This window comes from Aulonocara sp. 'chitande type north' Nkhata Bay, linkage group LG9 (assembly GCF_057382095.1).
Source record: "Aulonocara sp. 'chitande type north' Nkhata Bay isolate Kocher_YH1m ecotype deep benthic linkage group LG9, A_spYH_male_GT1.1, whole genome shotgun sequence".
NCBI classification, from domain to species: domain Eukaryota; kingdom Metazoa; phylum Chordata; class Actinopteri; order Cichliformes; family Cichlidae; genus Aulonocara; species Aulonocara sp. 'chitande type north' Nkhata Bay.
The window spans coordinates 22,490,471-22,511,738 of NC_141352.1; the positions used below are offsets into that span (position 1 = coordinate 22,490,471).

A 21,268-nucleotide genomic window follows, 5' to 3' on the forward strand; every position below is an offset into this window, starting at 1 on the left:
GCAACCACAAGTAAAACTGAAGGAGGCAGCAGAAACACCATGCTGCCACAGGTGAGAGTCCGTGCCGGCTGTGGTTTGCATCCCGTGCTCTCGGTTTTCGGCCCCGTGCCACACCACGTCCTGGCCAGCACACAGAGCGCTTTACAGATCTGGAGACTGAGAGGTTAGGTCTTATCCCCTGACATAGCCCAGACGGGGAGATAGCTGCAGGCACAGCTGGGGAGCCACTACACAATAATGAGTCAGGCACGGGGAATGTCTGCCACACTCCTCCGTCAGCTCGGCACCTCGGCCCAGTGAAAGGGAGCGAGATGGAGATAGAGGAGGAATGAGAAGCACAATGAAGGCAGCCTTTTAGAAAGAAACGTGAACGAAGAGGGAGGGAGGAACTGTAGGAGCATGTGTGCCCAGCTTGGTGAGCAGCAGCCCTTGATGCTCCGAGGACTTTCATCAGTATGGTAATGCCTGAGACTCCTGGCTGCTTGGCTGCACGGCCTGCATCTAATTTTGATCCCCTGGTGTCACGAGGCTGGTGTGGACCACCACGATAATGAGAGACTGTGGAGCAGTGGTGGAGTGCATTCAGGATAGTTGTGCTTTGTTTGAATATTTCATTGTCATGCCACTCCTCAATTCAAATTCAGCGGGGATAATGAACTTCAGCTTCAGTTCGTTTGCAAAAGAAACGCTTATAAAACACATTAGGTACTCTAAAAAATGCCAACTTTATGTACAAATACAGTCAGATAATAAAAAATCGTACTTGCTAATTTTCATATAAAAGAGCCCTATAGTGCACAAACCTTTTAAAAATGTAAAATACTTTTTAAATAATTTAGGGGTTCAGACAGTTAGGATGTGTGCTCTGTGTATGTTACATTTGCAAAGCCAAATTTAACATCATCACTCAAGGTGCTGTAAAAGTCAAAGTTCAGACCCCAACTTGCCTAAAATGTCCTGGAGGGATGCTAAGAGAGCTGTGCATAAACAAATGCCCGCAAACCTCATTAAAATGAAGCAACACTGTAAAGAGGAGTGGCCCAAAATTCAACCACAAGGATATGATGGACTGATAACTGTTATATAGAAAACAGTTACTTCAAGTTATCACTGCTAACATTGATTCTACAAGATACTGACTTATGGGATGTACTTAGTTTTTCACACATTGCTTCTCCATTTTGGGTTTTTGTTAAATAAATAATTAAAAGGTATCACAAGTCATGTGTTGGTCATCTAAGGTTGTATTTTTTCAATCTTAAGAACTGATAAAGACCAGATGATTGTCCTGATACTTAAAGCCTTAGAATGACCGTGCATTAGCGTTAGCTGCAAGTGGGCTCACTCGCTTAGCTAACTAGCTTCAGTGCATTATTGCTGTTTTTCATAATCTGGTAACTTTATTTCTTTCCCACCTATTCTTATCTTCATTTGTGTGTGTGTGTGTGTGTGTGTGTGTGTGTGTGTTTTTTATCACCTTATATGATAAGCTGCAGTATTGTTTTACGCTAGCAGTTAGCTGTATTTTCTGGAGGCTTTGTTTAAAGTTCTCATTTTTGTAGTGTTGTTTTATGCTAGCAGTTAGCCATATAGCCATATTTTCTCCATATTTAAAGTTAGAGTGGAATAATATGGGTTTTTTTCTCTAACCTTAAAGCTTCTTAAAGGTTAAATTACAGGATACTGAATGTAAGGGGCTAAAGTAGACAACAGACCCCCTACCAGCACCCGCACCAGAATAGACAGCTTATCAGCTTAAATTCTTTAGTGCTATTTAGATATGCAAAGAAAATCTTACTTCTTAATCCAGGGTGTGAAACTTTATCTGATTTTAACCTAAGCCTGTCCTCCCTCTGAGCAGATCCGTGAGCTGGTCCCTGAGTCTCAGGCCTACATGGACCTGCTCGCATTTGAGCGCAAACTGGACCAGACCATCATGCGCAAACGCGTGGACATCCAGGAGGCCCTGAAGAGGCCAATGAAGGTATCGAAAAGAAATCAGGACTCGGGACAAACGAGAAAATGCTGTTTAAGGATAGTTTTGCAGTTCAAAGAGAAACAGACAGAGATCTCCCTTTAAACTGTGTTATTGTCATGGCCTTGTCCCAGCAGCAGAAGCGTAAACTGAGGCTTTACATTTCCAACACCTTCAACCCTGCCAGACCTGACGCAGATGACTCTGATGGCAGCATTGCGTCATGGGAACTGCGAGTAGAGGGGAAGTTGCTGGATGATGTGAGTTTGTTTTATTCATAGTCATGCATGGGTTTAGTTTTAATACAGTCCTTTTTTTTTTTTTAAGGAAAATAACTGAATACTGAGCTGTCGTGGCTGGGTGTAGATGAATTCAGCATGAGTCAAATAACTGCTTGTCCTCTAAAATAATAACACATCTAAATCATCCCGGTTGGTATTAAAGTGTGCCGCTCTTTGATCTCGTAGTTGCTCTCGGTCGTCTTCGGCTCGGTAATGATGCGCTCAAACGACTACGGACAGAAAAGTATCGTCTGGCTCAGAATATGAAATGAACGACTGATGTTGAGAAGAGCGTCTTGAGGGACCGCGAGTGTCTTAAAAGCAGAAGGTTTTTGCATTTTTCTTGTGCCGTGAGCTTGACTGCAAAAAGCTCTGATGTTCTCAGAGCAGCGGCACAAAGCATTTAGGTTTCACAGACCACAAATATTTCTGGTTGAGCTCGGAGGAAGTGGACTCTGAGAATGTCTTGCGTCTTTCTTTTTCTTTTTCTTTTTTTCTGATCTCACCCCGCCTCTCGTGGGTTTTTGATGAGTAATGTTGCTATAAGCAAAGACATGGCAACAGTAGTTTGCGTTTGTGAATCTGCTTATGAGTGTTTCATGCATGTGTGTGACTGATTATGGGTCTTAACCGACGTCTTTCTGATTGCTATCTGTTTGCTCTGCAGCCGGGGAAGCAGAAGAAGAAATTCTCTTCGTTTTTCAAGAGCCTGGTGATCGAGCTGGATAAAGACCTGTACGGTCCTGACAACCACCTGGTCGAGGTCAGCTCAAAACACAGAGGAGGAACCACACACTCACCTGCGAAATTTGCATTGATCTCAGAAATCATCCATTTTTCAGATCAATAAATGGATGAACAGCAGCTTTAATTTTACACTTTTACCTGCACAAAACACGAAAGTAAAAACACACTTTTTGCTCTACTGCAGTGGATTTTAAATGTAACAGATGTTCACCTTCAAAAGGGTCCCCAGTGTCTTTCAAGTGCAAAATACTCAACCTTGCAAACCTGAAAGCTGATTTTCTAAAAGTGTGTGGTGTCCGCTTTCGTGTAGAAGTTCACCCTGAAATCACATATACGTGTTTTCCTTTGGCTTGTATCGAAATGTATCCACCTGCATGGTTTTGGTGTGAGTTTTGTAGTCATATCGAGCTTCACTTGAATATAATGAAACTAGATGGTACTCACCTTGTGGTCATCAAATCACCTAAAAAGTCTATTAGAAAAACTCAGAGTCAGGGCCGGTTTCCAGAAATCACCTGGCAGGGCTCACGGTAACATCGCTGTACCAGTAACATTGTAAAACATATATTAATAATGATAAAATAAACATGGTTACGCCTTTATTATTATTATTATGATTTTTATGTATTTTTTGTAATCACAGGTAGTATTAGTGTCTATTTCAGTGAACTCGAGATCGAAGTCAGAGGTCAAGTCTGCATGTTGAAGTATCCTTGGCTAGGATACTGAACCCTGAGGCCATGTCCACACTAATACGTTTTCGTTTGAAAACGCATCTTTTTCTCTCCGTTTTGGCCGTCCGTCCACACTGAGACGGCGTTTTCGGTCAAGGAAAACGCTGCGTTTTGAAAACGCTCTCCACAGCGGATACATTTGAAAACGCCGTTTTTGTGTCGCGGTGTGGACAGCAAACCCGGAGCTTTTTCGAAAACTATGACACATTTTAGTCATGTGATGCAGTCATGTGACCAATCAAACTAAGATAGCGAAGGGCATTATAAACGGCAGACAGAAATGAGGCAGGTCGAATCGTCTTGCGCAGGACTGGAACGTAGGCGTTTTCGGCCGTTTAAATGTGGACGACTGAAACGATAGTGTGGACGCAGGCGAAAACCCAGAAGTTGTTATATTAATGTGTTACACAATTTAGAAAGTTATGCAAATGGAATATTTGTTACAAAAAGGAGATAAACGTGTAAAAATGTAACAAAGGCTGTGAAGCAGGTCTTTATGTCTCGGTCCTTGTGACCTCAGGGCTGAAACACATGCTGGAGAAAGTGTCTCTGTGCCTGCCTACGAAAGTGTTGCAGAGTTTGTGTGGGAACATTACTGCTGCTGAGTTTTTAAAATACGTTTTTCTGGCACTTTTAAACCACAAGGTAGCAGGCTTTTAGTTCCATTATATTCAAGACAAGGCAGACTTTTCTGCAGCGTAGTGGCTGAACCAAATAATGGACTGGAAACTGGATTTAAAGGTACACAGGATAAAAGTCCACATCTCAGTTTTGTTGATCAGGGTTGCGGTTGCACAGAGGGTCTGAAAAAAATTCAGCAAAGGAGAAAACAGAGGTCAGCATGCACAACAGAATCACTGAAACTTTAAAGCTTGAGCTGTAAGGTTATGCATACATTCGCTGAGTAATTAGCTGTTGGGACACAGGAAGGAAGGAGCAGCAATAAAACAAGAAAAGGAATTTCAAAATAAAGCAGGAAATTAAATTGGTATATAGGTACTTTATTACTGCATAAAAATTATGCAGTCTAGAATACTTTTTAAACAACATATTTAAAATAAAAGTGCCAGAAGCTCAGTGTGAGGGCCTTATACCGTGAGAGTGCAAAAATGAAAACAGAAAATACAAATGAAGACAAAGATGAATACGTAATATGTGTGTGGAGGTATCTCCAAAGCTATCGAAGCATATTTCCTCAACGGAAAAACACATTTTTGTGCCATCTGTAAGTGTAAATTTGGGGTTAAGTATCTCAAAATTTCAACGTACTAATTCAAACTTGCAGAGAAAGAAGTTGAAAATTTGACCTATAAAGAAGACGCCCGAACATTTTGACTCATAGATGGGGGAAAAAGTGTTTTTCAGTGGAGGAAACAAGCTTCCAGACCAATGCTGAGCACCAGAACGGTAAAGACAAACAAACGGCACAAAAAGGCCAGAAGAAAAATGTGCACATATGATTTTGGACTAAAACGGCTCCTTTAAGAAAAGCCACTGTTCTTGCACCCACATCGGCCAGACACAGTTCAGTTTTTCACATCTATCTCTTTGGAAAGTAATTTTCCTAACTTTTAAATTTTAAAAGTATTTGCCATGCAAAGATCTACAAGTTTTGCATGCTTTGCTTGATGTTAACACTACCTGCAGCATTACACACAACCCCCACACTCACAGTCCTTACACTTCGAAACGGTCTGTCCCTGCCGCCTGATTTATGGAGTGCATGTGTGCAGCTTCTCTTTGTGGCAGACCATTCGGATGTTGAACGAATTCGCTTCCTGTCTTAGCTGTTGTTTCTCGCACCCCTTGGCAGACAGCGTGTCACTTAAAACACACAAAAACGAGCATAAGTGCTTCTCTTCGAATGTGTGTGAAGAGTAATTGCAGTCCTTAAAAACGTATGCACTGTTTCGCCGCTGTTACTCGCTGCGTTCAGGTGACCTGCAGCTCACCAAGTAGCTTGTTACCAAAAAGGGGCTTTAAGAAGCCATTTTAGCTTTTTTACCCCCAAACAGCACAGCAAGCATCTGTTTATAGCCACAAGGACAAAAATAACAGACATATAATGTACTGACACTTTAAATAAATCCTGCAGATTTTAAACTGATTGATTAATTCAATTTGAGCGATGTAATCTGGATAAATGGCAACAAATCCAAACCAGAAGATATCTGATAACATCTGCTGTGAAAACGTTCTGTTAACTGAACCTCCTCAGTCTGCCCTAATACACTCCTTTCTGCTGGAGGCTGTTTGACATGTCATAGCAGGGTAAGCACAGGTGTATTTAACGTGTTATTCACACACACTTCGAGTTATAGAAGGCTGACTAAAAATGTCGAGCACTGCTATGATGAATCTACGTCAAATGTGGCAGCTACCAAAAATAAACACCTGACCGTGGTGGGTAACACTAGAGACCACAGTGTGTTGTGTGTCTCTACAAAACTTGTAGTAATAACTCAACCCTGTATAGTTATTACAAATCAATCAGTCAGTTGGTCAATCGGTGTTGCCCACCTGACAATAACATCAATTTAATGATGAAATGCAAAATTTTACCTTTTTATGATGAGATTTTCCAAGTTAAAGGCCCTCGGAGTTCATTTAAAAGTCAGTGCTTTTAATTAGCTTCATTGCTTTCAGCATATTTGAGCCCTCATAATTTCACGAGTACAGACGATACAAAACAAACACAAAAGACATTTACTCACAGTGTCACTATCCAAAAACAACAAAATCTTACTTTTGTTCACACAATTTGCACAGTTCTCACAATTTTCCTTCTACAACCAACTTTGTGCATCAGTACGGTGGGATACATCATAATTTCAATGCAAAAACTGCACCGATTTAATGTCTATGATGGAGGAGCAGAATCAAGCATTGGTACCCTTGATGTTTGATCTGTTTTCACTGGAGAAAACTTCAAAATTTGCTTTCTGAGCAAAATTTAAAGGGTCATATGATCATGTGGGATAGGTGTCTGATCAATACGAGTGAAATCAAACTAAAGGATAGCAGGCTTTTCTTATAGCCATGATTCCTTGTGTGTCAAAATAATATTCTAATTCACACTCACAGTGAATTCGCTACACAGTGATTTGTAGCTTGGAGGGTTTTTTATTTTATAGGTTAAAGAGCACCTCTAATAAAAACCTAATGATTTTTTGACTTTCTGTAATATAGTTAAGCTGTTAGTGAACCCAGCTCATTTACGTTCAGTAGCTGAAATGAAAACGCACAGAAAAGGATGGTCAGTTTGTACCTATGAGGCAACCAGGAAGTCAAGAAATAGTCCAGTGCACAACCCCTGAAAACCACAGCTCAGAGTTTCTTAGCTGCAGCGCAGTGTGTCGATAAGAAAACAGATTTGTTCAGCGTGCTGTCTGACAAATAAGCGTAAGCTTGGATTATGAACACAAACTTCTTTGGATCCTGTTTTCACGACCGCCTGTAACAATAAATCACTTTTTTTCATGTAAGACTTAATTTTAATTTCCTTATGTGGGAAAAATTCAGGGGTTTTTGTCCCTTAAAATGCAATGAAATGCATTCAAAGGATTCCACTAATTACTCCTTTGAACGTGACGGCATTGGAAAGTCAATAAAATGCAACAAATTAGTTTTTCTTTATTCATTTTTTATTGGTTTTTAAGTTGAAGTTGTCCAAATATGCACGTTCATTAAATTATTCTGGTTTAGTAACAATGCAAATAGATAAATACTCCCTTGTAGCACATTTGTAAATGATGAAACTAGAGCCTGAGGGCACTCTGGTGGGCAAACTATGCAACATCAACACTCAAAACACGGTTGAAGGATGTTTCTCTCGTCTTTTTGGAATTTATGTTATAAATGCTGATACTGATATATCTATCAGCATTTATAACTAATATCGGCCTGCTGATATATCAGTCACAGTGTAGATTCAATTTCCGATGAAACTCCACAAGGACTACAAGAACCCGTTGATTAATAATGATTACACAGTGCTTTTGCTTCGGGCTAAAGATGGAGAAGTTGCCAGCATCATTAAAGCAGCACATTTGATTGGCTGACAGGCCAGGTCACACCCCCAGGCATGTGTGGCTACACTAAGTGGGGGTTTTCTCTTCATAGCCGAGAGGCTTGCTGGACGAGGGTTTACGGTAAAAAGTGAGCAATTGCATCAGACGCTATATTTATAGACAGTGAAGCAAAGATAGCAAACACTGCAAAAATTTGAAATCCAAATTAGAAATGGGCTTGGGTTTTTTGTGGTTGGCATCTTTGACCGACTTTTCATGTGCCGGACCACGTATCATTAGAACGGCTTGTTTTTACCTTTATAAGAGGCTTAATGTGAGAAAAGCATCAGTCTAACTGTTGGCAAGACAGCTAATTCAAAGCTGAGGCAGTTTTCTGAAGTGAACTCTAATGCTGTTTAATCTTCTCAGCCAGTTTGGACAACGTTCACAGCAGAACAAAGGAAGGTCTTTGCTGTCCATTAGTCTTGGAAGCTCCACTGATTTGTGTGAGGCTTTTGTATGCGTAGCAGAAATCATTGAACCTTCCCCGTTCAGCCGTGCAGTCAGGGTCAGTGACGACCTCTTGGTCGTGCAGTCCAGAGATGTTCAGTGAAAATTTTTATCTTGTCACGTCTGGTTAAATCTCGTGGTACAATAAGCCCAGCTGACCTGCTGCTTTTCATATTCCCGTTGGGTGCATTCAAACTAAAACAGAGTGGCAGAGTGGATTGCCCTCTCTCTTCTTCTTTTGTGTAACAGCAGAAAGGAGATGGGTTTTTAAATTTTCCAACACACAAGGTTGTTTAAACATGCGAGAGCCGGAGAAAACAACTGCTTACTTATTAAAAACAACCATTAGCTGCCCTTCACTTTGTGTCCTCACATAACTTAAAAAACGTAAAAAAAAACACTTCAGGACTTTCAAAGTGAAAATTATGACTTCTCAAGGTTCCTCTTTTTAAGAGGGTGTTTTACCCAGGCGCCCAGGTGCTTCTGTTTGAATGACTTTCCATCAAAAGAATTTTGTTTCTACCTTGAGGTACAATAAGCACGTAATGTGTTCTGAATCAGCCAGTGGTTGCAGGAAAACATCACTTTGGATTGCTTGCCAGGGTACTGCAAGACTGAGTGTTAAAGTGTTTTTCTTTTCTGAGTGGTTAAAGTAAAACAGAGATGTAAATACCATCAGAGGTTAGATGCGGAAGAGCTTCTGAAATGCAAAAACGACTTAAAGACAGAATAATATTGGGATAGTTGCATGTGACCAGGTGCTTATGGAATTTTTCTGCTAGCGATAGATGTTACTATGTCTCCAGAGGTTGATAATATTCACCCTTTCTGTCTTGTGCGTGGTTAGTTTGCAGATATTTAAGCTAACCTACTAACCTACTAAGTTAGTGCTTCTGTTAAAAAAAAAACAACAACTTGCTGTTAGATGACCTAAACGCTGAAAACATCCTTGTTTTCTGCACATTTGCATTTGGGCCCCAATTGCATGCACCCACACAGGGCCGACAGCAGTTTTGCCCTTGGGGGCCCCGAAATGAGTTTTCTATGGGCAAACCCAGTGTGCACTACCCATAGAAAACTTATATGAGGCCCGTGTATGCTAGCCCATGTTTGACCCACGGCATAGCTTTGCCTTTTTGGACCCCCAAGAGGGAAATCTGTGGCCTGGCCAAAGAAAACCCTCCACTCCACTATTAGCATCGATGAGTTGCAAAAAAAAAAAAAATTCACCTTTACCTTGTTGTGAGGGGGAAACTGTCTGTAGAGGCCAAAACGGTAAACATGGAAACGTGTTTATTTCTTCTTTTGTGGCACAAGAAACTTTTGGAGACACCCTCAAGTGGTCACTAGAGGAACTGCAGTTTATGGCTCTTCAGTTTTCAGTTTTCACTACCCCACAAAATCATGCCTGAGGATGTGGCTTACAAGAGCTGTGGCTTAGGTAGAGTATGTCTGCTAATCTGAGGGTTGGTGGTTCGGTCCTCGGCTCCTCTAGTAAAACCATCCGTGGGCAAGATACTGAACCCCAGGTTGCCCCTGACACATTCATCAGTATGTGCGTGTTACAGTAAAAGTGCTTAGGTGTAATTTTCATAACATTTAATTCATTTAAATAGATTTAAAGGTCATCAGGTGATCTCCAGCCTTACTGCAGCACAGCTCGTGTCCTCTCTTAAACCAAAGCCAACGAGAGATTCTTTCCACCGCTTCTCACAGCCATCCTTTAACGATTTTCATGAAATCTGGACCATTAATTGGCATTGCACATGTTAACTTAATTCTTTTTTTTAAACTACATTATTTTCATTTCTTATGCCTACTAAAATCTGCTATTGTTATTTCAACTTCATGATGGCTCTATAGTAGAAGTCGGGGGAATACTTCAGTCGTCTGGTAGTTTGATTTGTTTTGATATACCTTTATTAGTCCCACAAGGGGAAATTTCATAAGGCTGCCGATGATTAATAAACCAGCTGAGTTTGGTTTGGTCAAACTGTGGCCTTCTCTTTGCTCTTTCAGTGGCACCGCACGCCCACCACCCAGGAGACGGACGGCTTCCAGGTGAAGCGGCCAGGAGACGTGAGCGTGCGCTGCACTCTGCTGCTGATGCTGGAATACCAGGTGAGGGCGGCACGCCGTCTCGCTTCGATGCCCATAAATAGTCCGTTACTACGCCGTGACTAATCCGTGCCTTGAAATCAGCTGTTGTAGTGACAACCTGCAGGCCTCACATTGCCGATAAACACCGGCCTGCACAAACATTACAGTCCATGTAAGACGCCATTTAAACCTGACATCTGTTTCCAAGCCGGAGAAATACGATAAGGGTGAATGATGTGATGGAGCTGATGTAAAGCCCCTGATGTGGGCGGCTGTAGAAAGTGCTGTAATGTGATTATGTTGTCTCCGCAGCCTCCCCAGTTTAAGCTGGACCCTCGCCTGGCTCGCCTGCTCGGTATTCACACTCAGACTCGCTCCTGCATCATCCAGGCCCTCTGGCAGTACGTGAAGACCAACAAGCTGCAGGACTCGCATGACAAGGAGTACATCAACTGTGACAAGTATTTCCAACAGGTGTGGACTCCTGCTGTTGCTGAAAATATGATCGCACCAGGTCAAGATGAGCAGTATGTATATAAACTCCACCAAAGCAGGAGTCTTATCTTACAGTTTTGCGGAAAGGGATTTGGATCAGCACCATAATTGAACTGCTTCCTCCTCTGCGTGCGCTCTCATAGTTTCATAAAATCTGGCTCAGTAGCTTCTGGGTAGTCAAACAGCAGCGATCACATACCTCCACCTCAGCTCTCGCTTTGGCAGAGGAACAAATGAGCGCTCCATATTTTTATTCTTAGATACTACGAAAGTAGCTTTTCCATGTGTTCCCCTTTCTCTGACATTATGTTTAGTGTTAGCTTTCATGTCTCTGTCATAGGTAGGGTTATTCTGGTTTGCTTTTAAAGCTAGTTTTCCTCATGTGTCTTATGTTGCTTTTACTTCCTGTTCCTGTTTTACTTCTGGTTTTCCTTTTTTCCCTTTTGTGGGATCATGTGTTTTCCAACCATGCATTCCTGCGCTTTGTTTTATGGTTTGGGCTTTTTTTCCAGTTGTTCTGGACTAACTCTAGACTTTGGATTTGTTGGTTCTTTTAATAAGGCTCATATTTAGTCTGTTCCATGTTAGCTCTATGTCTGTCGGTGGAGTATCACGAGCTATGACATCATACAGAGCCAAGAGTAGAAAAAAGTAGTAGCTTTGTTGCAAAGTGGAAAAATTTAGGAACCACAGCATTAACATCAGCACAAGAACTGTGTGCCGAGCGCTTCATGGCATAGGTTTTCCTGCCCTCATCATAATATGTTCTACTTTTTTTTCTGGCAGCCTGATTTCAACTTAGTAACTCAACATTTCAAGTTACTTCCTCAATTTCATGTTATTTTCTTATAGGTTTGTAATAGTAACCCCGAATTTTCCCTTCTGGTTGGCATAAAATTTTCAAAACAAGGTTCCAGACCTCCTGGACACAGCTTTCTGTGTCCGCAACTCCATTGCGGACACAGAAAGCTGGAGACCCAGTAGCCGACTAATAAATCAATTAAGCTCCAGTGAAGGGAAATCTTATTGTTTCACCTCACCTACATATTTTGGACAACTCTGTGCTTCCAGCTTTGTGGGAACAGTTTGAGAAAGGTCCCTGTCTGTTCCAGCATCACTGAGACGGTGCACAAAGTCCGTAAAGGTACGGTTGGATGAGTTTGGTGTAGAAATACTTGACTGGCCTGCACAGAGCCCACCTTTGAGATGAATTAGAATGGAGTCTGGAAGCCAGGCTCTCTGGTCCAACACCACTGTCTGACCTCACAAATGCTCTTCTGGATGAAATTTCCACCGGCTTCCTAAAAGAGTGGACACATGTACTGACAGATATAGCTGCAAAGGGAGCACCAATTTAGAGCGAGATGTCATAAAAGTTCCTGTATGTGTAATGTGTAGGTGGTCCAACGCTTCGGTCTGTCTCGTGTATGTCAGAAAATAAGGAAGAAGCATAACCGGTTCACTTTAAAAGGAAAGTTATTTTTATTTTTAGATTTTTGACTGCCCTCGGCTGAAGTTCTCTGAGATCCCTCAGCGCCTCACCAACCTCCTCCTGCCCCCTGACCCCATCGTCATCAACCACGTTATCAGGTAGATTTTCCCCCTGTATGAAATATGCATCACAGAAGATAAATAACACAACCAAGTACTAACTGAGAAGCATCTTTACACCAGGCTTTGCATATTTATCCTTGCATTAGTACAGGAAAGATGCTATTTAAAGAGATATTAAATTCAAATAGCTTTATAGTATGAAAATGTGTTTACCTTGAAACCTTCTACTGGCTTTTTCATTATAAATAAATTAAGCACGGCATCATTTACCATTTTTTAAAAAAGAATATTTTAAGGCCAAACAATGTTGAACCATTACTGGGTGAGTTCACACCAGAGTAATGGGATGTGTGATGCAAGCTTATTATGGGAGGTTATTGTTTTCTACACAAAAGAAAAATAAGAAAATAAACTCTTAATTTGGGAAATGTGTTGAACGGACTTGAGGACTCCCAAGTGGATTTATTGAAAGCTTCCTCTTTTTAAAGATGTGTCTCACTTCACATTTTCTTTCAGCGTGGATCCCAACGACCAGAAGAAGACGGCCTGCTACGACATTGACGTGGAGGTGGACGACCCCCTGAAGAGCCAGATGAGCAGCTTCCTCCTCTCCACCGCCAACCAGCAGGAAATTGCCTCACTCGACAACAAGGTGAGATCACCATCGTCGCAGAATACTCTTTCTCTGTATAGCACACGTCTTCTTTCGTGTTACACACTGTGGTTGAAGTTTGGGAATAATTCACTTTTAAGCTAACAAAGAGAACGGTTTTATTGTTGCAGTAGTTTGTTTGCTGTGGACTTCTCACCCAGCTGTGATAAGCGCGAAGGCTGTTATTTATATTTTTCTGACAGATTTTAACTTTATAGCCGACATTGTTGTTGGAGCTGAGCAGGAAGGAAGGGTGGGACAAATAACCAGAAATACACGTGACAGAAAACACACTGAGAACATGTACTGCTGCTCGAGACCCAGTTTTCTTTGTCTTTTACAATATTTTGTCCAGCTTAAAGCCATTTTATATATTACTGTGCAAAAGCCTTGAGTCACCCCTCGTTTCCTTTATTTTGAAAAATGGAAATTTGTGCAGGGATTTATTGAAACGTGCACACACTTTTTTATTCTTACAGCTTCTTCTTTTGTCCTCCACTTGTCCAGTTTCTTAAATTTTCTTTACATTTTCAGCTAATCCTATTTTATGCCTGTCAAGCTGTGGTATCTCTGGCATTTTTGTAGATGCAGCTCAAGAAATGGAAACAAAATATGTCTTTTTATGACAAGCCGCTCATTTAAAATGGACTTTTTGCTCAGTTGTCTGTTATGGGTAGACACAAAATCAGTAAATTTTGGTGCCTTTTTGTGCTTGAATGGTTCATAAGTCGGTGTTAAGTGGCTGAACAAGGGAAAGAAATTCCTATGAAAAAGCTCAGGTACAAGAACTGGACTGAAACTGGGTGAAATGGCAGTAAATGCCTGAAGAAAAACCTTTGAAAGACTTGAAAGCTGGAGAGCTTTTCCTCGAGACTACTTTAAACATTATAAGAAAGTCTGGCTCCTTAGAAGTAAAGTACCAAGAAATTATAGGTGAGTCAAGTCTTTTGCACAGTTGTTGTATCTTAATAATAGCAGAGAACCTATTTCTGAACTTCTGAGAATACTCTTGATACTACATGATGCAAGTCTTGCAAACGGCATTTCCATTAACACAGTTGATTTCTTGTGTTCAAGCTTCCTCCTACAGTCCAAACGCATACTTTAGGTAAAATGATTTTTCTAAACTGGCCGTGTGGATTGGTCACCTGTCCACGGTGTATCTAACTTCCTGCTCAGTGACAGCTGTTACGATACTCTCCCGCTCCTCAGCGACCCTGAAACAGACAAGCTATTAATGAGATGGATGGATGGGTGGATGGATGGATCAATTTCCGTGTTCACCTAATTAAATTCGCCATTTTTCTAATACCAAGTAGAGTGTCAGAAGACATACGACATGAGAGAATGATCAAATACAGGCCCGAGTCAGAACGAGTCGGTATGTTTTTATGTAAAATAATCAATTAAAGTGACCTGTAAAAGCACTGAAGGATGGATAATCATGAATAATGAGTTAACTCCCTGGTGTCACATGTTTCTGTAGCAGGAAGAAAATATAAATATTTATGACCTTGATATTAAAATTCAACACTTTTATCAACATTTAAAACCTGCTTTGTTTTCAGAGTTATGGTTCTCATTTTACCTTACTTAACATTTTGACCTTTAAAGCGTAAAAATACTCTCACGTTTGTCTGTGATGGCTCGAAAGCTAACCATAACTCCAAATATAGGCAACAATAAATTTGGGGAAATGAATAGAAAAACCATCCCCACTGACACACATTAAAAACTACTCACGTTTCCCCAAAAAGTCCGAAAAGATGGATGAAGCTTCTGGGTGTGAAAAGTGAAGGTGCTTAAATCTTCATTCTTCCTAATGAGCAGCAGGGGGCGACTCCTCTGGCTATTGCAGAGAAGTCAGTGTTATTTCCCACTTGATCTGTGGTCTCAGTAAACACCTTCCACACAAGTTTATGGGCTCAATCGCAGGTTGCAGACCAGATTGAACTTTGTGTGGTTTTATTTTGAAAAACTACGGTCCCCGTTAGAGTGAAACGACGACTAACTTGGGACCCTGTGAGTCCAGAGCGTGCAGTGTTCGGAAAGATGGTTAACGCTAGGAACACTCAACTTGAGACTTAACAAATAAACACTACCTCCATCCTTTATATACAGTGTGTATTTTTTCTTACATCACGAGCCACCTTCATACACCAAAGTACCTTTAAACTCACCAGAAATTTGGTTAAAATGGTGAATTTTAAAAAGATAAGAAAATGTGTAAAATCCTTCGCCTTTATCGGGTGTTTAGATTCCCTCGGTTTTATATTTGATCAATAAAATTCAAGAAAACTTTTAATACAAGAGAATACCTGTCAGCATGTCACGAGTCAGTTGAGGCAGATCAGTGAAAATTTACCCTACTCGCTTTTCCAGGTGGGTTAGACTTCGGGATCTTTATATGCAGAGCCTGCCACGACAGAAACAAATGCTGGGATTTTGTTCCCTCCCGCTCTTTGTCATGGTCAGATTTTTTTTTTTCTCAGGCAAACTTATTTGTTCTCAACTTTCCCCCACATTTTATGGTCCTTCACATTTATTCCCAGGACATTGCTGTCATCTGTGAGTTCTTGCAACGAGGAGATGATAAATCACTGAAAAATTCAAAAATTGCGACAAAAAAAGTAGCCAGAAACGCACTGGAGGAATTGACTGAATAAGCCAATCACAGTAGAGTACAGGCTCTATAACATTTCCAGCCTACGGCGTAGATTTGACACAGAAGTTTAAGTCTGCTGTTAGCCTCTGTGCTGCTGAGGTCGGCAGCTTCGGATCAGAAGTCTCCGTCCTCCTCCCACTGTTAGATAAAGTCAGTTTTCCTGAGATATTTTGCTTTTCCTGCTAGATATTGTATCATTTTCACAGGATAATTGCAGCGTCAAATGAACAAACAGCAACAGCGCTGTGACGTGTGTGATGTGTGTGTTTCCGTTCAGATCCATGAGACCATCGAGTCCATCAATCAGCTGAAGATCCAGAGGGATTTCATGCTGAGTTTCTCCAGAGATCCCAAGGGCTACATCCAGGACTGGCTCAAATCCCAGAGCCGAGACTTTAAGGTTGCACACTTCTTTTCATATCTATCAAGCCTGCATGTTAGCCGACAGACGTCCTGTGGATGTTGAATGAAAGTGGAAAATAAAAAGCAGAAGAATTCATTAATGAAAATTAAAGAAACTAAAGGGGGGCGGGGGGTCATTTAATAGTGATGATTTGTCTTTGGCTGACATTTTAATTGCACTAATGGGTATTCATTTGCTTTATTCAATTAATAACTATAATTACTGTTTAGCAATAAATGCACAAACTAAAAGCCCAAACCCAGCTGGAGTGCCCTCAAGGCTTCAGTTTGGCAGTTTTTGAGATGAACTATCGGGAGAACAAGCGGCTCGATCGCTGCCCGCTGCAGACTTCATAGATTATTTTGTTAATTAATGCTAAAAATAGACCTGCTTGTAACGGCTTCGTTGTCTCTTCGGCCGCAGTTAATGACAGACGTGGTGGGGAACCCTGAAGAGGAGCGGAGGGCGGCGTTCTACCACGAACCCTGGTCCCAAGAGGCCGTCAGCCGCTATTTCTACTGCAAGGTGACTTGCGGACACCTTTACCTGCAAGCTCTGCTTCCATATGTTCGCATGACAGCAGTCAGATTTACCTCCTTCTGCTCTTCCCCGTGACAGATCCAGCAGAGGAGACAGGAGCTGGAACAGGCCTTAGCGGTCCGCAACACCTAAACAAAAGAGGCCCTCCTGGATTCCTGAGTCTGATTTCAGAGAGAGTGTGTGTGTGTGTGTGTGTGTGTGTGTGTGTGTGTGTGTGTGTGTGTGTGTGTGAGGTCATTGCTGATGTCTGGTGATTCCTTAAACCTCTACAGTCTAAAGGAGGCTTCATCTCAGAGGTGACTAATCAATTTCATAGCTGTGTTTTGAAGTGTAATCAGAGGAGGGGTTCACCAGACAGCAGCAGCGTACTGTGGTCCCCCATCTCCTCCACGTCCCGTGTTAGCGCAGGACTGCGAAGGCATCGCGGTTGAAAGCGTGGATTCATCCCCTCGGAGGACGACGCCAGTTTCCGCTCTGTAAATAAACGTCACTAGAAAAGCTCCTTCTCGACCAGCTGCTCGCACGCCACTGTGTTTTCGGATTCTCGTCTCAAGACTGTGCAGTGACAAACGCTCATGACGTAACCCGCTGACACAGTCAGAGCCCCGCGGCTGCTCTGGATGAGTCTTTATTTTGTTTTCGTATTCTTTTTGGAGAGAGTGCTTTTCCTTTGTCCTCGTTAGGGGGAGAGCGTGCTCCAATTGTCGATTAATTACACCAGCAAAGTCGCGACGACAGCGTGACGCACCGGGTGGTTGCACAGGATGCTGCACGTAAACCAGAGGTGTGGATAGAAAAAAAAAAGAATAGAAAAAAAAAAAGACTTCTTTTTACAGTAAATTAACCAAACTGAAGTATTATGACATTATCAGCTCCATCTGTTTATACTGTAGTAAGAATAAGTGTTTCGATGAAGGGAAAAAAAACAAACAGTATTGATCCTGAACATAATAATCATAGAGAAACAGATACGCCTCTAAATGTTCCGTCACTCACTGCCTCTTTGTCGCGTCGTACTTTTTGCCCGTTAGCGTCCCGAAGGTTTTACCAAAGGTTGCAGCGAGAAGAGAGAGCGATCACTGAAACAGACGTTGGCAAAATCCCAGACCTGGGTTTAACAGAAACGACTGAATAAATCCAAACACGCCAGAGTATTTTAAAAAAAAGTGCTCCCAAAAGCTTTCCTTAACTCTTGAACTCTTGCATCAGTGAACTTTTAAGCTCAGCTCTGTGGATTTTTGTCTATTTCTGCATTTTTTTATGTTACAAACACACGCATTTAAAAAAAAAAAGAGAGAAATGAATTTCTTTTCTACAGATGTGAATGTAAATATGTTTTTTTTTTCTTCCCCTTAAGAGGGCCAGCTGTACAGTATACGACAGACTATCTGTGTGTGCGCGTGTGTGTGCGAGCGTGTGTGTGTGTTTGTTTTGGAGGATTTCGGGAGGGGGTGTTGCAGTATGGGAGCTCCATGAGTTTTGAGTTAGTAGGGCAGGAATGTTAGTGTTCTTCTGTGTACTATCTTGGGTTCGGGATGATTTATTTTAGGTCTATCCTGTGTGCATCGTGGGAGCTGGAAGCTGCAACAGAGAGAGAGCCCTCCCTTGCGCTGAGTCTCAGTAGCTGTAACTCGTGATATAATCTGCACCGTTCTCATGTTACACCTGTTTTGTTTTGTTATTGTTTTTTTAAATGACACATGAGTTGTATGTATATGTTGTAATGTCAGGATGGAGGATTTTCTTCTCTGCAGTTTCTAGATTGGGGGGGGGGGACTTCTTTGCACTGTGCTGTAACTCTTTGTCGGGACTCTCTTCGTCACGGTTGAGACCCCTTTTATCATCCCAGCGTACTCAAAAAGGCAATTGGACGATTTCACGATGACCTATGCATGCTCCATGGACGTTCACTATCACTATCACACCTTGCGAGACGGTCTGTGTAAATATGAAAAGCTGGCATACCAGTGTGTGTGTGTGTGAGAGTGTGTGTGACGAGAGCGAGACCCGTCACATTTGTTGAAATGCCTTCTGAAAACCTTTTTTGCCAAAAAAAAAACTACAAAAAAATCCAACATACCCTACCAGCAACTAACTGTAGGTGTGACTTTTCTGAGCGTGTTTTTGTTACTAGGACTAAATTATAACTGCACTCTTTAGAGGAGAAAAAGTAGTCATAGGTAGTATCTCGGTCCTGTGTCTGACCCAGTGATTTTTTTTTTTAAATTTTATTATTATTATGATTTTGTTTTTCTTTGTATGGATGGCCGAGGCCTTCACGTTGCTGTTCACTAGCACCCTCTTGTGGAGGAATCTACGAGCTGCAGCTCCTCGGCTTCAAGCGGCGTCTGATAAAAGTGTTAACAAACTGCTGTGTCTTCTGTCACTAAACCCTGGTGTGCTGTTGACATGTCTGTCTCGATCCGTGCATGTGTTCCCGAAGAGCGGGAGCTGCTCTTTTTCTCTGTTTACACTGTTGTCAGAGGGTCGCCGACAGGAAGGTTATAGTATACATAATGCTGTATATCTGTAAAGAGCAAATCTTGTTTGGTGATTACATACTACAGAAAAAAAAAAGGGAAAACAGCTGTGACACTGCGAGACAGCCTGGATGTAAATAAAGAAGCGCTTGCCAAAGTTTGTAAATGACATGAGATCTAATGTGTCTTTTTTTTAACAACTTCATTCACACTCAGTTGACACTTAACCTAACATGGATGTCTTTGGACTGAAGGAGGAAGACGGAGTACCAGGAGAGCAGGGAAACTCCACACTGAAAGGTGCTGGAAACCTTCCTCAGAGTTTGGTCCATGGTTACATGACAGCATCACACAGGTGCTGCACAGCCATGATCAGAATCTCCTGACCCCACCACATCCTTGATCTGGTGACTAGAGCTCATTTGAGTGCAGTGAAACAAAAGTTACTTAGTGAGATGAGTTTAGCATGTGACTCTGTAAAGTTCTCAGACTTTAGGGTTTTACTTAAACGTTTAATTATAGAAATAGCTTTTTGGAGTTAGAAGAAAAGTCTTCAACTCTGTGGTCCATCTGCAGTTTTTTGGCTCAAAGATAAGTGAAACCGTATCGGTTACACTGCGTAGAAACTCAGACTCATTGGTTTGGAGACAAAGGCTGAGATGTTTTGGGCATGAGGAGAGGGATAGTGGATATATCAGAGAAAGGATGTTGAATATGGAGCTACCAGGTGGGAAGAAAATAGGAAGACCACAGAGAAGGTTCACGGATGTAGTGAAAGGACATGGAGAGAGCTGCGGGCTACAGTGAGATGGAGGCAGAAGATCTGCCGTGGCGACTCCCAGAGGTAAACATCAGGAAGAAGATGATTAGGCAAAGAGTTTGTATAAAAGACAAAACTTGCCTTTTAATCATCTGGACTTTCCTTGAACTTTAATCATTATTATTAACATTTTTAAAAGCTAATGGGTAAATATGAAGCGACGCAAAGCTGCCACAGCCTGGTGAGGAGGGATGTGACTACATGACAAAGATGGGCTGAGAGGCAAAACAAAACATTGCACTGTAGTCATTTTGTTGATGGGTAGAAGACCAAATTTCACCTGAATTCAAAATTTTATTAATTTCCCAGCTTGCAGTTGAAGAAAGTGCCTTCCGCTGGGTTTGTGACTTTTTTTTCCAATGATCAGGTTTAGCTGCTGAGTTATTTAAATGTAATTTTTGGCCCTTTGAGCAACTCAAGCTGAGTGCCATTAAGTTCTATTATATTCAATAGAAGGCTGACATCTCTACAGGTGATACATCCAAAATGGAAAGAACTCTAAACTACAGGGCAGAGGAGAAAGGCATGGATTATATGTTAGGGTTAAGTGTCCTTTTAATACTGGCTTAGTGAACAGCAGAGTGATTCTGTATTGTGTGAACTCCTTTGCTTTTCACCCCTGCAATCAAACACTAGCTAATGCACACGTGATCACAGGGAATCCAGTCTCCGTGAGCTCTGTCATTGTAAAAGCCTTTTGAATTTTTCAGTTTCTTCAATTAGCTGCAGAATAAAGCGGGGTGGGGGGGGGGAGGAATGCACAGCCCTGCCGTACACTCTGGCTTTGTGCCCTGCCTCATTGGTGGGTTTCGTTTCTTCCATGAGCCAGGCGCTCCTCAGAGGTGGCACACAGGCCTTTTATTGTTCACTGGCCTCACCACGAGGAAGCAGGTGGAGGCGCTTCCAACGGGGAGCTGCAGCAGTGGCTGTAATGCTGACTGCAGCTTTGCTCCCGTCTCAGAAAGAGCTCCTTTAACTCTGCTGCTTCTCTGTTCTCCCGAGCCGACAGGAGAAAGGTGAGTGAAGTAAGCCTTTCAGACCGTTTAACCACCGCCATGTCAAGGTTAACCACCTCAGCCGCTGCAGACCCCGACCCTCCCTCCGGGCACTGAGTTCACCCCCCCCCCCCAAAAAAAAAAAAAAAAAGATGTGCATGCAGAACGCTTGCCAAAACTCAAGGAGGCCCGGGCAGGGGTGGAGATTCACTGACTTAATGCGACGAGCAGGCAGCTTTGGAACAAACTGTTCACTGCCTCTGGGGCTCTCTGTAACGCAGCTTTTGGGAAAACTGAGAACACTACA

The 21,268-nt window shown here is 42.0% G+C and overlaps 1 protein-coding gene across 5 annotated transcripts in view; it reads left to right on the forward strand.

The window, feature by feature from the left end:
• Positions 1-17,966, forward strand: part of smarcd3b (SWI/SNF related BAF chromatin remodeling complex subunit D3b) — a 63,405-nt gene extending 45,439 nt beyond the window's left edge. For 3 of the 5 annotated variants that reach the window (XM_086306546.1, XM_086306544.1, XM_086306547.1), the window contains 10 exons: positions 1,862-1,984; positions 2,110-2,235; positions 2,924-3,019; positions 10,277-10,378; positions 10,670-10,831; positions 12,345-12,442; positions 12,923-13,058; positions 16,001-16,123; positions 16,550-16,651; positions 16,745-17,966. In XM_086306546.1, coding sequence (XP_086162672.1) covers positions 1,862-1,984; positions 2,110-2,235; positions 2,924-3,019; positions 10,277-10,378; positions 10,670-10,831; positions 12,345-12,442; positions 12,923-13,058; positions 16,001-16,123; positions 16,550-16,651; positions 16,745-16,798 — 1,122 coding nt within the window. In that variant the 3' untranslated portion in view covers positions 16,799-17,966. The remainder of the gene's footprint in view (positions 1-1,861; positions 1,985-2,109; positions 2,236-2,923; positions 3,020-10,276; positions 10,379-10,669; positions 10,832-12,344; positions 12,443-12,922; positions 13,059-16,000; positions 16,124-16,549; positions 16,652-16,744) is intronic. The other 2 variants (XM_086306545.1, XM_086306548.1) reach the window with 1 other exon arrangement.
• The last annotated feature ends 3,302 nt before the right edge of the window (positions 17,967-21,268 follow it).